This window comes from Vigna unguiculata, chromosome 11 (assembly GCF_037176805.1).
Source record: "Vigna unguiculata cultivar grain cowpea cultivar isolate G323 ecotype 2 chromosome 11, ASM3717680v1, whole genome shotgun sequence".
Taxonomy (NCBI): Eukaryota; Viridiplantae; Streptophyta; class Magnoliopsida; order Fabales; family Fabaceae; genus Vigna; species Vigna unguiculata.
The window spans coordinates 4,601,165-4,614,096 of NC_140802.1; the positions used below are offsets into that span (position 1 = coordinate 4,601,165).

At 31.6% G+C, this 12,932-nt stretch overlaps 2 protein-coding genes across 2 annotated transcripts; one reads left to right on the forward strand and one right to left on the reverse strand.

The window, feature by feature from the left end:
• Window positions 1-6,531: 6,531 nt before the first annotated feature.
• On the forward strand, window positions 6,532-7,215 carry LOC114168327 (histone H3.2). Its single transcript, XM_028053102.2, has one exon. It carries the CDS (start codon window positions 6,621-6,623, stop codon window positions 7,029-7,031), a length of 411 nt encoding a protein of 136 aa, XP_027908903.1. The 5' UTR covers window positions 6,532-6,620; the 3' UTR covers window positions 7,032-7,215.
• A 3,592-nt stretch (window positions 7,216-10,807) lies between these two features.
• On the reverse strand, window positions 10,808-12,325 carry LOC146880899 (uncharacterized). Its single transcript, XM_085668914.1, has 5 exons — window positions 12,181-12,325; window positions 11,891-12,096; window positions 11,727-11,791; window positions 11,340-11,489; window positions 10,808-11,147 (listed from the first exon to the last, which is right to left on the reverse strand). Exons 1-5 carry the CDS (start codon window positions 12,323-12,325, stop codon window positions 10,808-10,810), a joined length of 906 nt encoding a protein of 301 aa, XP_085525040.1.
• Window positions 12,326-12,932: the final 607 nt, after the last annotated feature.

A 12,932-nucleotide genomic window follows, 5' to 3' on the forward strand; every position in this document is an offset into this window, starting at 1 on the left:
CTAATGTTGTTGGGTAATAAGTGCATAATGTTCATTGGAATGTTTATGGATTTATTATCATATCGATGAATTAATTTCAAAACATAGGTCTTTTCAATAGCATTAATTTTATCGAAGCTTCATGTTCATATCTCTTCTCAAATAAATGGTGTTATTCGAAAATGTATATCTAACATATTAGTAGAATGTATGAGGCACATTCTGACACATGTTAATGTTATTCGATGGATAAGTAAAGGTTTCATGACTTGATGCTCACCAACCTATCTCGCTCTGAAACTACTTTTACGTTTTTGGGCTTAAGAAAAATAGACTTAAATCGTTTCAACCCAATTTACTGTCACGTATTCTCTCAAAATTACAAAATTTTAAACGATTGTTATTGATAAAAAAAAATTGAATTAATAAATATAATTTTATATATTAATATTGTTTTACATTTAAGATTTATCTTACGTGTAGCTCCATATATTTTCATATATACAGTATTAAGATTAATGTATTATATCAAGTTGATCTTGTTATGTCTTTAAATGTCGTCGGGTTTTAACCATAACAGGTTTGAGTTCATAAAATTGATCAAAGAAAAAAAGGTCAAATAAAGATGAAGAAGATAATCCTATTTCAATTTGGGCCACTTATTCCTGCACCCCTATTTTCTCTTCCTACACACCCTATAAAATTTCATATTACAATTTTACCCTTAATAAATAGTAAAAACCCTAACCTTGTGTTCTTGCACCTCCCTCCCCCATCGTGCACCTCCATTTGTTTCTTCCTACACCGAGTTCTTGTTGCATCGCACCTCCCCCTAGACCTTGGTTGAGCCTGGTTTTCGTGGAAGAAAGAACCTGCATGCAAGAGCGTGCACCTCCTTCAAAGTTCGTGGAAGAAAGAACCGCAGTCAAATCTCAAAGACATTACTAGATTCAGAAACATCTTCTACAATGGCTTTTCAAAACTTATTAAGCAATTTTTTTTCAAAAAACCCATTACAAAAAATGTTTTTTGACCTCATAATACCTTCTGTATTTGAAATTCCATAATTGATTTTTTATTGTGTATTTTGTGCTCTTTATTTTGAAAAATATTCATTACATGCAGATATACAATGAGGACCAGAGGTGGTGTGCAAGCCAAGATGGTGCAAGACAAAACCAATTGCTTCGGTGCGTAGAAGAATTTATGATGAAGTTGGAGGTTCTATTGCACCAAATGTAGATCTTGTAGTTGCAACTATAGGGGTTGCTGAGGAGTAAGAAGAATTTCTTGGAGAACCGTTTGATGCTTCTTTGCTAGTGAATTATTTTGATATAGAGAGTGAGGCAATGAAGGGATTATCCGGATATAAAGATTTTTGAATATCGCTTCAACTCAAGAGATTTGAGGGTGATACGTATGAAAATACATTTTTACTCTCGTTAAATAACCCTTTCTTTCAATCAAGACTGTGAGACATAGAGAGTGGTGGTATAGCGACACAAACATTTTTCATCTCCTTATTATGGGGTAGTTTTGTTCATTTGTGCCTTTGAAGTTTGTTGTTGTTGTGCCAATTTTGGCTGAGTTGTTAGGAGTAGAACAGTGAAATACCACCTTAGAACTAAGGCATTGTTGTGGGTCAAATGTTAGACTTAGTTAGTTGAGAGAGGTATATTAGGAGTTATGTGTCCAACAACTTTGGAAGTTTGCAGCACAAGCCTTCTTGTTGCATCTTGTGGGGTATACTATATTTGCAAACAAGAGTGACTTTTATCAATGTCTCTTACCTATAGTTGCTCATGGATCTGAAGTCTTATGGCAAATATTCATAGGGAGTCACCACATTTACACATATGAATGAATAGTTAGGTGATGCATGCTTTGCCCAAAGCAATTAGCTAGTTATGTAAAGCTTTTCCAAGTAAATGGTATATAATTTGAATATAAATTTAATTTTTTTCTTTCTAAATACATGATATAATAAATTGTCTTTAAATTGTTATAGGGTTGGATATATGAGCATTCCCTAGAATGGGAAGGAGGGAGGTTATATAGTCACATGACAAGGTTATGCCTTGGGCTACATGGGCAAAAAGAAGTTGATAAGCTTAAGGAAATACAATGTTTATAACATTTATCAAAGTGATGTCTTTATCACTAACAATGACTTTAGGTTATGCCTTAGTCTTTCAATAGCCTGAAGAAGTTGATAAGCTTAGGTTATGCCTTAGTCTTTCAATAGCCTGAAGAAGTTATTATTTTGTTCACTTTATAACAAGATGAAAGCTATAGAGAAATTCAACTAGTGTCACACCAATTCTCAAGCAACAACAACCTATGTTTCTTGGTTTTGTAGGTGTTTTCCATAAAAAACTGATGCTAAATACATTCAACAATTTAATTGCATCAGGATGTGACAAAAAAGTGTTGCTTACCACATGTGAAGACTATATATATCTTCTCTAGTGAATGTATTTATCATGCTCTAACAACATCATTATATGTGGCATTTGAATTTTGGACCTCCTATAGATCTTTTTAAACATATCTTGTATTATACAATTGTTTTATTATTGTGACATTGTCTTCATTGTTTTCTTCCAATGTAAGTAATATGTTTGTCGACTTCACTACACTTAGTTATGTCAACAACCATAGAATGATCATGCGATTTTAATCTATCAGCAAAAGGGTGACCAACTAAACTCTTTGACAAATGATGGTTATAAGGGCCACATATTACCTTCAATTGCCTCCCTTCTCCATTGCCAATTGGTTTACCTCATAATAGTATCCACCAACCATTTCATCTACACTTATAAACATTTCAAACACTTCCACACATAATCTCTAATCAACTTCATATGATACACTAGTCAAATAATAAGATCCCACTCTAAGATGAAAAATCCAACACTTGATAAAAAATAAAAAGAAACTTTTTATCAATAAACTTGTTGGAGTGTGCAACCTACATAATTAGTTGTTTTCTGCATAATTGCACTACATATTGATACAAAACATGTATTTCAAATTGAGCAATCTGAAATTCACTTCCATATCTGGTGACACATTTCGTATTGGACATTCTAAAATGTAAAAATATTTTTTGGAATGTCTAATAAGGAGAATGTATCATCGAATCTAGAAGTTTATTGCAAATTGTTCAGTTGGGGAAACATTTTGGTATTCTGAAATACACTTTTGAATTTAGAAACACATTCTAAATTACACAATTTTGAACATAAAAATGATTTTTAGATTGAGCAATCTAGACCATACTTTTAGGTTTGGGGGCACATTCAGGATTAGACATTCTGAAAAATATGTTCATGTTCCAAAATATCCAATTCAGAATGTCTCACCGAATCCACAAGTGTATTCCGAATTGCTCAACCAAAATAAATTCATTTCAGTCATACTTTTTCTTCAATCCACAACCATGCACATTACAAAAAATCTTACCCTTTATTCAATCCACAACCATAGACATCGAAAAAACAACTAAACACACAATAATGATATTAAAAACATAAAATAGTAAATATACTTCATGAAAACAAAAGGTTTAAGCTTTTCTTCAAAACAATAAAAAACAAAAGGCTTAAGCTTTTCTTCAAAACAATGAAAAAAGAAGAAGTAGAAAATAAAAGTAGAAGAAGACCGTGAAGGAGGAGAAAGAAAACTCAAGGTACTGACTTTAATCAACTATTAAAACGTACTAATCCAGAGGACATCATCTTCATCACAAAAAACCTCAAAAAAATTAAACATTTCATGAAAAAAAGAAGAAGGAACACATACGAATTAAAAGAAAAATAAATAACACCATAAAAAACAACAGAGAAATCTGAACATGGCTTTCAATAAATACTAACCACTACTACAACATATTTAACAGAAAAAAAAATTACAAAAACATAACCTTTTATGAAGAAGAAGGACCAGAAAAGAAGTAAGAAAAATAACACAATGAAGAACAACAAACAAATCTCAACAACAAACCACAAATACACGAAAAAAAGAAAAGAAAAAAAGACCACCAACAAAAACATCATCATCCTCACTCATTCTTTTTGTTCAAAAATACCTTCTAAAAATGAAAACTTGAACCTTTTCTTCAACCCACAGTAATAAATGTATCGAGTATAAAAAAATAAATACGACAACACCATCAACAACAACAAAACATGTTAAAGATTTTGTTAAAAAATACCTTCTAAAAATAAAAACATCAACGTTTTCTTTAAGACGAAAAACATTGCAAAAATTAAATCTTTCACGAAGTAAAAAAAAATAACAGAGTAAGAAGAAGAAAGAAAAAAGATCCTTGAAGAAAAAAGAATAAAATTAAGAAACAGAAGAAAAAATTATCTACACCAACCAAAAATTCTGTCAACCTTCAACAATAACAAACAGAACAAAAAAAACTTAAGTTGGTATGAGGAAGAAGAAAGAAGAAGGATTGAAGAAGAAGAAGAAGGAATACGGAAGAAGAAAAAATAAATAAATTACCTCGACGAAGTTGATTGCCTTGGAGAAGAAGATCCCATCGATTGTCTTGCAAAAATTAAATCTTTCACAAAGTAAAAAAAATAACAGAGTAAGAAGAAGAAAGAAAAAAGATCCTCGAAGAAAAAAGAATAAATTAAGAAATAGAAGAAAAAATTACCTACAAACCAAAATTTCTGTCGACCTTTACCAACAATAACTAGAAAAAAAAACTTAAGTTGGTATGAGGAAGAAGGAAGAAGAAGGATTGAAGAAGAAGAAGGAAAACGAAAGAAGAAAAAAAGAAATTACCTTGACGAAGTTGATTGCCTGGGAAAAGAATATCCTACCGTCAACATTCAACAACAACAAACCAAAAATAAAAAAAAACGAAAACCTAACTTGGTATGAAGAAGAAGGAAGAAGGATTGAAGAAGAAGAAGAAAATAAAAACGGAAGAAGAAAATAAAAGCTAACCTCGAGAAAGCTGATTGTCTTGGAGAAGAAGGATGTTGCTGTCAGACAATGTCAATCAGCATTTAAAAAAGACTTTCGAACTGTAAAAACACAACAACATCAAAAAGACAAAAATACCCTCAATTTTAAACACGTGTCAATAAATTAAAATGTCTATTTCAGTAATTTACCTATACTAAGAATTTCTTAGATATATAGTAGACTACCTTACTTGACCTTTTTTTATACTACTCATAATAGGCTTTTACTTACCATTGAACTAATTACGACCCAAACATGTCTTAATGTTGTTTATTTAGTTTATTTATGTTGTGTCTTTACTAAGTCACATTTAGATTGGTTAATTGTATTGAATTGCCAAACTTGTCTAATTGATTGGACATCCCCAACATGGATGACTAAACTGCCCGATTGACATCAAATTGATCAAATACCTTTTAATATTTGACTGAAAAGGTCATACTATATAATTTAGGGTTAAATATGTTTTTGGTCCCTTAACTTTCAGTAAATTTTGGAATTAGTCCATTTCGAAACTTTTGACCAATTTAGTCCTTGATATTTCAAAATAGGTGAATTTAGTCATTTTAATCAAATTTTGGTAGGTTTATTTGAGGTTTCGTATGCATTTTAGGATATTATTTAAGTTGTTTATACTGTTTGACACATTTTTGCTTTAATATTAAGTTAAATACTATTATGAAATGCGCTTGAAATATCAAAGAAACTTAACAAAATTTGATTAAAATGACTAAATCCACACATTTTGAAAGATGAATGACTAAATTGGTCAAAATTTTTAAAATGGACTAATTCCAAAATTCACTAAAAGTTAAGGAAGAAAAAACATATTTAACCCTATAATTTATTTAACTTTCTTGATATTAAAATACATTATCTTCATGTCTATTTATAATTTACATATGTCAAAATTTTAATAATTAGTTTATTCTTTTCTTTTCTATAGTTATTGTGTATAGTTTACAAAATATATTGTGCTCAATACTTAAAATATAACAAAGAAATGGTAAGATGTATAATTCATGCTAATAATTTTATACCTTTTTCTTTATCAAAATTCAATGATATTATTCTTAAAAAATAACATGTACTATTAAAAACACAATCTATTTTATATTCCCATGATTTAATTTAAATTACATAAAAATCAATATTTAAAAATAATAATATTATTTTAAAAGAAATATATTATTTTGTAAATTATAAATTCCTAAACACTGATCACTAATATTTTACATTTTATTTCTTACTATTTACGGATCTATATAAAATCATAAGCAATTACTAATTACTCCTAATAATAAGCAATGATGACAGTAACAAAACTTATTCCTACAGTTAACATGTATTAATAATAATAAATAAATACATAAATAATTCAAGTCAGCTCTGATCTTAGTGTCGACTTCTTATTGGTTCATCCTCAAAGCCACGGATCACAATCACAACCGTACTTTTTAATAAATCAACGACTCAGATTTAACCTATCAGCAACCTAAATTTCAACTTTCCCGCTTCATTCTCGTGCTCTCTACAAACCTTATAAATTCTGACCCAAATTCTCCAAAATTTTGCATTCCCTCTCTCACACACTTTTCAGAGCAATTCAATTCTTAGTGAATCAAACTCTTTCTCTCTTTCTCTCTGCCATGGCACGAACCAAACAAACAGCTCGCAAATCCACCGGAGGTAAGGCTCCGAGAAAGCAACTGGCCACAAAAGCTGCCAGGAAGTCTGCTCCGGCAACCGGTGGTGTGAAGAAGCCTCATCGTTTCCGGCCAGGTACAGTGGCCCTGAGGGAGATCAGAAAGTATCAGAAGAGTACGGAGCTTCTGATCCGAAAACTTCCTTTCCAGCGTCTTGTTCGTGAGATCGCACAGGATTTCAAGACCGATCTTCGGTTCCAGAGCAGTGCCGTGTCTGCGTTGCAAGAAGCTGCTGAGGCTTATTTGGTTGGACTCTTTGAAGACACTAATCTCTGTGCCATTCACGCTAAGCGTGTCACCATTATGCCAAAGGATATTCAGCTTGCTCGCAGAATCAGAGGCGAAAGGGCTTGATTGATATTGAATCTTTGTGACCACTATGGTATTGATTAATTGCGCATCTAGTCTAAAATTTATATAAGATTGCTACTTGTCTTTGAGTTCTGATAAATTCTGAGACATTTGTTCAGTGTAGTTATCATAGTTGGATCTGTGAATGGGTGAAAGAGCTAATGGATTTGTTTTTAGTTTTCTTAAATTTTATTTTATTAATTTTAATTGTGTTTTAAATAACTTCATCATTTTATATTACTATTTTTTAAATTTTCATGATTTTAGGTTAGTAATTATTGTTTTTTATTATCAATTATATAATTTATTTTTATTTCTACTATCTTAAAACAAAAATATATTCATTCATTTGGCATTGAATATAACCAAAATTAAATTGGAACCTTCAAAATATGGAGAATGTAATCGATTTCACAATATCATTTTTAGGTTGAGAAGATAAAATGATGTAGAACGAAAACTTAATAATTTAGAATAGAAGTCTTGTCTGAAAGTATGTTATATTATATTCAAATATACGAATAAGAAATTTAAAAGGTATAAATGTGTTTTTTAACTGTTTATTAATTCCAATTAATTTAATGTTATCTATTGTCTGCAATGATAATTTTAATTATGCTATATAACTCAGCATTGATAATACCAAATAAATTCAAAATAGAATTTCATTTTTAATCATTATAAGAATTTTTAATTTAATAAAAATAAAATGTGTGAATGTCAAATAAAAGGTATATAATGCTAACAATAGTACTTTGTTTTCATAAAGTTAACTAAAATCTAGAAGTCCTTAGAGAAAAAGGGAACAAAATGTCTTATTTATGTAGATAAACTATCATAAAATATGTGTAAATTAGTAAAGAAGACAAGTGAAGTGTGTTTTCATTACTAAGTTTAAAACTTTAAATAGACAAACTTTTAGAAGACAAACGAAAATGGGATGTTAAGATTTAATGCAAAACAAATGATTTGACACCATTATATGTTTTAAAGATAGATATACACAGGATTGAACCATCAAACAATCTTCAATTATCACACGGTTTATAACATTCGATGATATAGGAATTACCAAGAAAATCCTTACAAATTCTCCATATTGGTTCAACACAATTATTTTGAGCAAGAATCATCACACACCTATGAAAGATTTTTCAATTTCCAAACACCTAGCATCTTTGGCATATCTTTAGCTCCACTATAAACTAAAAATCTTCTAGTTGATCCTTCAAATAATAGAGAATCCATTTAAGAACTTATTAACAAGGTTGTCTAGGCTCACAACATCCATAGAGTTCCATTCTTCCACCATTTTGAAATATTTTTATCATTTAACTTATAGTGAGATGCAAGAGGTGTGGACACAAATTTCAATTTTATCATTCCAAACTCTCAAGGATTTTTTTTGAAATAAGCCTCTTTAAACACGTAGTAAAGCTTCAAATCTCATTGATTGATCATTTCAATTCTTAAAAAGACAGTGATATTTTGATTCTTAGAAATTGACTCCCATTTTGTACTTCTTGATATGGCTTAGTATTGCACATTGATTCTTTCAAAAGGAAACATAATGGTACATTAATAATACTCGACACTAAGCTACATCAAAAAAATACAAAATGGGTATCAAATTGTAAGAGTCAAAATATAATTTTTACTCCTAAAATCTTCCTAAAAGCTCGAATATTCTTCATATTAAATTCTCAAATTCCTTATTTGGCTTAGCTTTTACTTTCTTAAGATCAGACTTACTATTACTAGTTATTAGAATGTCATTAACATACAATAAGAAAACTACAAAATGACAATGTTGAAGTAGATGCAAGTATCGTTGCACATAATTGTTGCACTATAATGTGTTAACCAAAATGAAATATTATTTTTCATTATAATCATTACTACGTTTAACTTTTATAGGAAAAAAGGAATTAGTAATTAAGAGTTTGATTTAATTAAAATGGCAATTATGCCAAACTCCTTTGGTTATACATATATCAAAACATGCCTATCTTATTGAAAAATGATTTTTTGACTATTAAATTTTGACAACTTTCTCTTACAGCTTTATATGATATTTTTTAAGTGGTTTTTTATTTTTTTATTTTCTTATTCTCAATATTCCAAAACCACTTAGAAAATGTCATCTCATGTTGAAAGAAAAAGTGTCAAAATTTAGTAATTAAAATATGGTTAAAATACCTTTTTGGTTCCAATTTTTGTCAACTTTTTTCAAATAGGTCCCTATTTTCGGGAAGTGCTCAAATAGGTCATATTTTTTGTCAATTTGATTCAATTAGGTCCTAATTGTATAACACCGTTTAAATTGATAACGTTTCACTGTACAGTTGGCTTTTCTTTGCTACGTGTTCCATTACTAATCCCATGTGGCAGTGTTTTCTTTATAATCAGATGGTTAATTAGAGGCTTAAACATATTACATTTTAAATTAAATGCAAAGAAGGAAAATAATAAAAAAAAGTAAAAGGTTTAAAAAGTGTTAGGGTTTATAAAAAGTCGAAGAAGCCATATTCTTTCTCGTGTGTGACCTTGCTCATGCTTGGAACGTTTAAGCTTTAATGCAGCTATGTCTCAGACCCAATCTTCTTCTTCATATTGTAATAACTGCGTGCAGTGTAGTGTTCCCTCTTCTCGCACCCAAGGTTTAAGACTCATTTGTGATTGTGGAGAAGCTGTAGTTCTCAGGACAGCAAGAGCTCCGAGAAATGTGAGTAGAAATTTCTGGGGTTGTGCTAACTATAAGGTAAGATTGATTTAATTGCTATTCTTTTGGGTATGTCAGATTTGATGAATCTTTTATTTATTTTCTGTTCATCAACAACGCTAGAGTGAATCTGGTGGTGTTTGCTGCAATTTTTTCAAATGGTGGTATGAAGACGATGAAGAAAAAGATGTTATTATCATCAACCAAAACATGAAGATAGAAGATCTCGAGAATGTAGTTAGGGCTTTGAAGAAATGGTTTAATGTATTAGCAGTAGTGGTTTGTATTATTGGGTTGATAAAAGTGGTGATGTTGGCCCTGATGCTGAAAAATTGACAGAAAAGGGTTGTAATTGTGAAGCTAATGATGTATGAACCTTTCCAAAATTATGAATGAATTAAGTAATTTATGTTCAATCAGGTCCTTACTTTTGTTAGTTATGTTCAATTAGGTCCCTACTTTTGTTATTTATGTTCAATTAGGTCCCAAAATTTAAAAATGATGTTTAATTAGGTTCTATAATGGATAAAGTTTTCCTATTTAATAATGTTCCCAATAGACCAGATGACATTGTAATTCAAATCAAACAAAATCCTGATCACATTGATAAATAACAAAATCTTGATAATTCAAATTAAACAAAACCCTGATAATTCAAATTAAAGAAGTTGTTCTCCTTCACCATAATCCTGATTTATCCTACTTACAAAATGAAAAAGTCTGTCATCCAAATGATCCAAAAATGGCTAATCAATCGTACAAAATAACAGGCATGAAAGTACAAAATTAAACACCAAATTACATGTACATTAAAAGCTATCTTAAACTGGGTTTTCAGACTGAACAATTGGTGGTTCTTGAGATGGCTGGGTTGGTTGTGGAGGAGCAGAAGTTGGTTCTTGAGATGGCTGGGTTGCTTGTGGAGGAGCATCAGTTGGCTGTGAGGACTGTACTTGTGTAGGCACTTGTGGGCAATGTTTTCTATTGTGCCCCAGTTCACGACAAACTCTGCATCTTTTTCTATGGCCACCTTTTCGTAATTGCGTGTCATCTTTCCTTAACTCCCATTGTTCGAACCTTCTCTTTTTCTTGGGTCTCCCAAGCATATATGTGGAGGCATGACATTTGGGAAATCAATGGTGGGCCACATGTTTTGTCCATTGATAGGGAAGGTAATGGAGTCGTACATCTCTTCATAACTTGATTTCCTGAAACATAGAGGGATATAATTTTCTTCATTCAAGTTCAAGAACATGATGGTAGCAAATGCATGGCAGCACGGGATGCCAATTATCATCCACTTTCTGCAGCTGCAATCTTGGGTATCTAGGTTGACAACATACTTGTCACCTACCACTGAAAGGTGTGCAACTTCAAATACTTTCCCCCTTGCACAACTACATCATAATTCATATACACAGATCGGGTTTTACATCAACACTGAAATGGTTATACATCAGCAACACATAAATAAGTCATACCTTGGGATCTAGTATTTAGTTTTTTTGGATTCTTCTTGTAGGCTGTTGTTTATTTTAGGACAGATCTGCCCCTCCATTTTTTCCACCTTCTATCTTTTAGATTGCCACCTCTTCATCATGTATAGTCGTATGTCTTCCAACATTAAGATAACAGGTTTGCTCCTAGCATCAACAAGGACACTATTAAATGCCTCTGTCATGTTGTTTACAATTGTGTCAGTGACAACATTCCTGGTGAATCTTGATCTGGACCAAAATCTGTGTATTCAAAAACATTAATTATGATAAGTCAGTTTTTATATAAAACAGTATAAAAAAATGAGATATGAATACAAACCTAGGTGGTATAGCAATGAGGTACTTGAAAGCATCCTCATTCTCTTTTTTTATATCTCTCATTGCCCTTTCCCATGCCACAGGGTGTGTCACAATTGTTGTCTTCCACATTAAGTTCTTCAACTTCTGACAGCAAAGCGTTTTCTAAAATTGGAGTACAGATGCCTCATACAAAATCGTTGCTCTGCACCAGGTAATAACTCCTGAATTGCAGGCAACATACCCTGTTTACAAAGCAAAAATATGAAGAAAAATGAATACAACAGATGCCTAAAAAATGTTGAATATGAAGAAAAATAATACAATGAACAGAACATGCATACCTTTTGTTGATCAGACATAAATGTACATGCCACACATACTTCAGTTCCGCCTAGATCATCCACTAGGATTTTCAGAAACCATTTCCAAGTCTCTTTGTTCTCTACCTCCACAATGGCATATGCTAGAGGGAGCATCTGGTCGTTAGCATCCCTCGCCACTGCAGTTAGCAACTCACCCCCATATTTCCCTTTCAGCAAGCAACCATCTAACCCAATAAAGGGGCGACAAACCACAAAAGCATCTTTGCATGCTTTGAAACATGTGTAAAACCTACTAAATACTCATTCACCTTGCATTTCGTCCACTTTCACTTTCACTGTGCTACCAGGATTGCATCTCAGAATTTCACATGCATAGTTATGTATTCTTCGAAATTGTTCTTTGAATGACCATTCCACTTGGTATGAAGCTAAGGACTTTGCTCTACGAGCCATAGCCACTAAAATACTTGTATTCCACTTCCTCAACCCCTTCTCTCGCACATCCTTAATATTGAATTTAGGATTTTCAATTAAAGACTTTTCTACCTTCTTACTAAGCTATTTTGCGCTCATAATGTCAAGTTTGAACTCCCTAGAACAAATATGCCTATCAACCACTTTTCTTAATTGCCATGTCTTGCGTAAAGGAATATATGCAGCATATGCAGACCATTCACATTTTCCTTGTGCCCCCATACATTTCATTCTCACTCTTTGTTTATCATTTTTAACCCACCTTATATTTCTACCAGAATGAACGACATAAGTTATTATGGCTTGTTGCAAATGTTCCTTATCTATGAAATTTGTGCCTACATCCCACTTATAGTCAGCCATGGAATTTGGCATGACAAATGTCCCAAAAGTACCACACCTGCCTTCTTTATCACCTGAACTGTCATCAACACAACCTTCATCATCACTTTCCTTAAGGCTAATAAGCTCATCTGATTGCCATTCATCTCCTGTTGTCTCTCTATCCAAAATTTGATAACTACAATCTTTCTCACTGTCGCTATATTCCTCTTCCTCACTTTCTCTTTTTCAGTATGCTCCACTT

Coding starts and splice junctions, on each gene's coding strand:
- LOC114168327 (XM_028053102.2), top strand. CDS start 6,621: ATGGCACGAACCAAACAAACAGCTCGCAAATCCACCGGAGGTAAGGCT.
- LOC146880899 (XM_085668914.1), bottom strand. CDS start 12,325: ATGGCTCGTAGAGCAAAGTCCTTAGCTTCATACCAAGTGGAATGGTCA. Junction 12,097..12,180: donor GAAAGTGGACGAAATGCAAG/GTGAATGAGTAT, acceptor TTATTGGGTTAG/ATGGTTGCTTGCTGAAAGGG. Junction 11,792..11,890: donor TTATGTCTGATCAACAAAAG/GTATGCATGTTC, acceptor CTTTGTAAACAG/GGTATGTTGCCTGCAATTCA.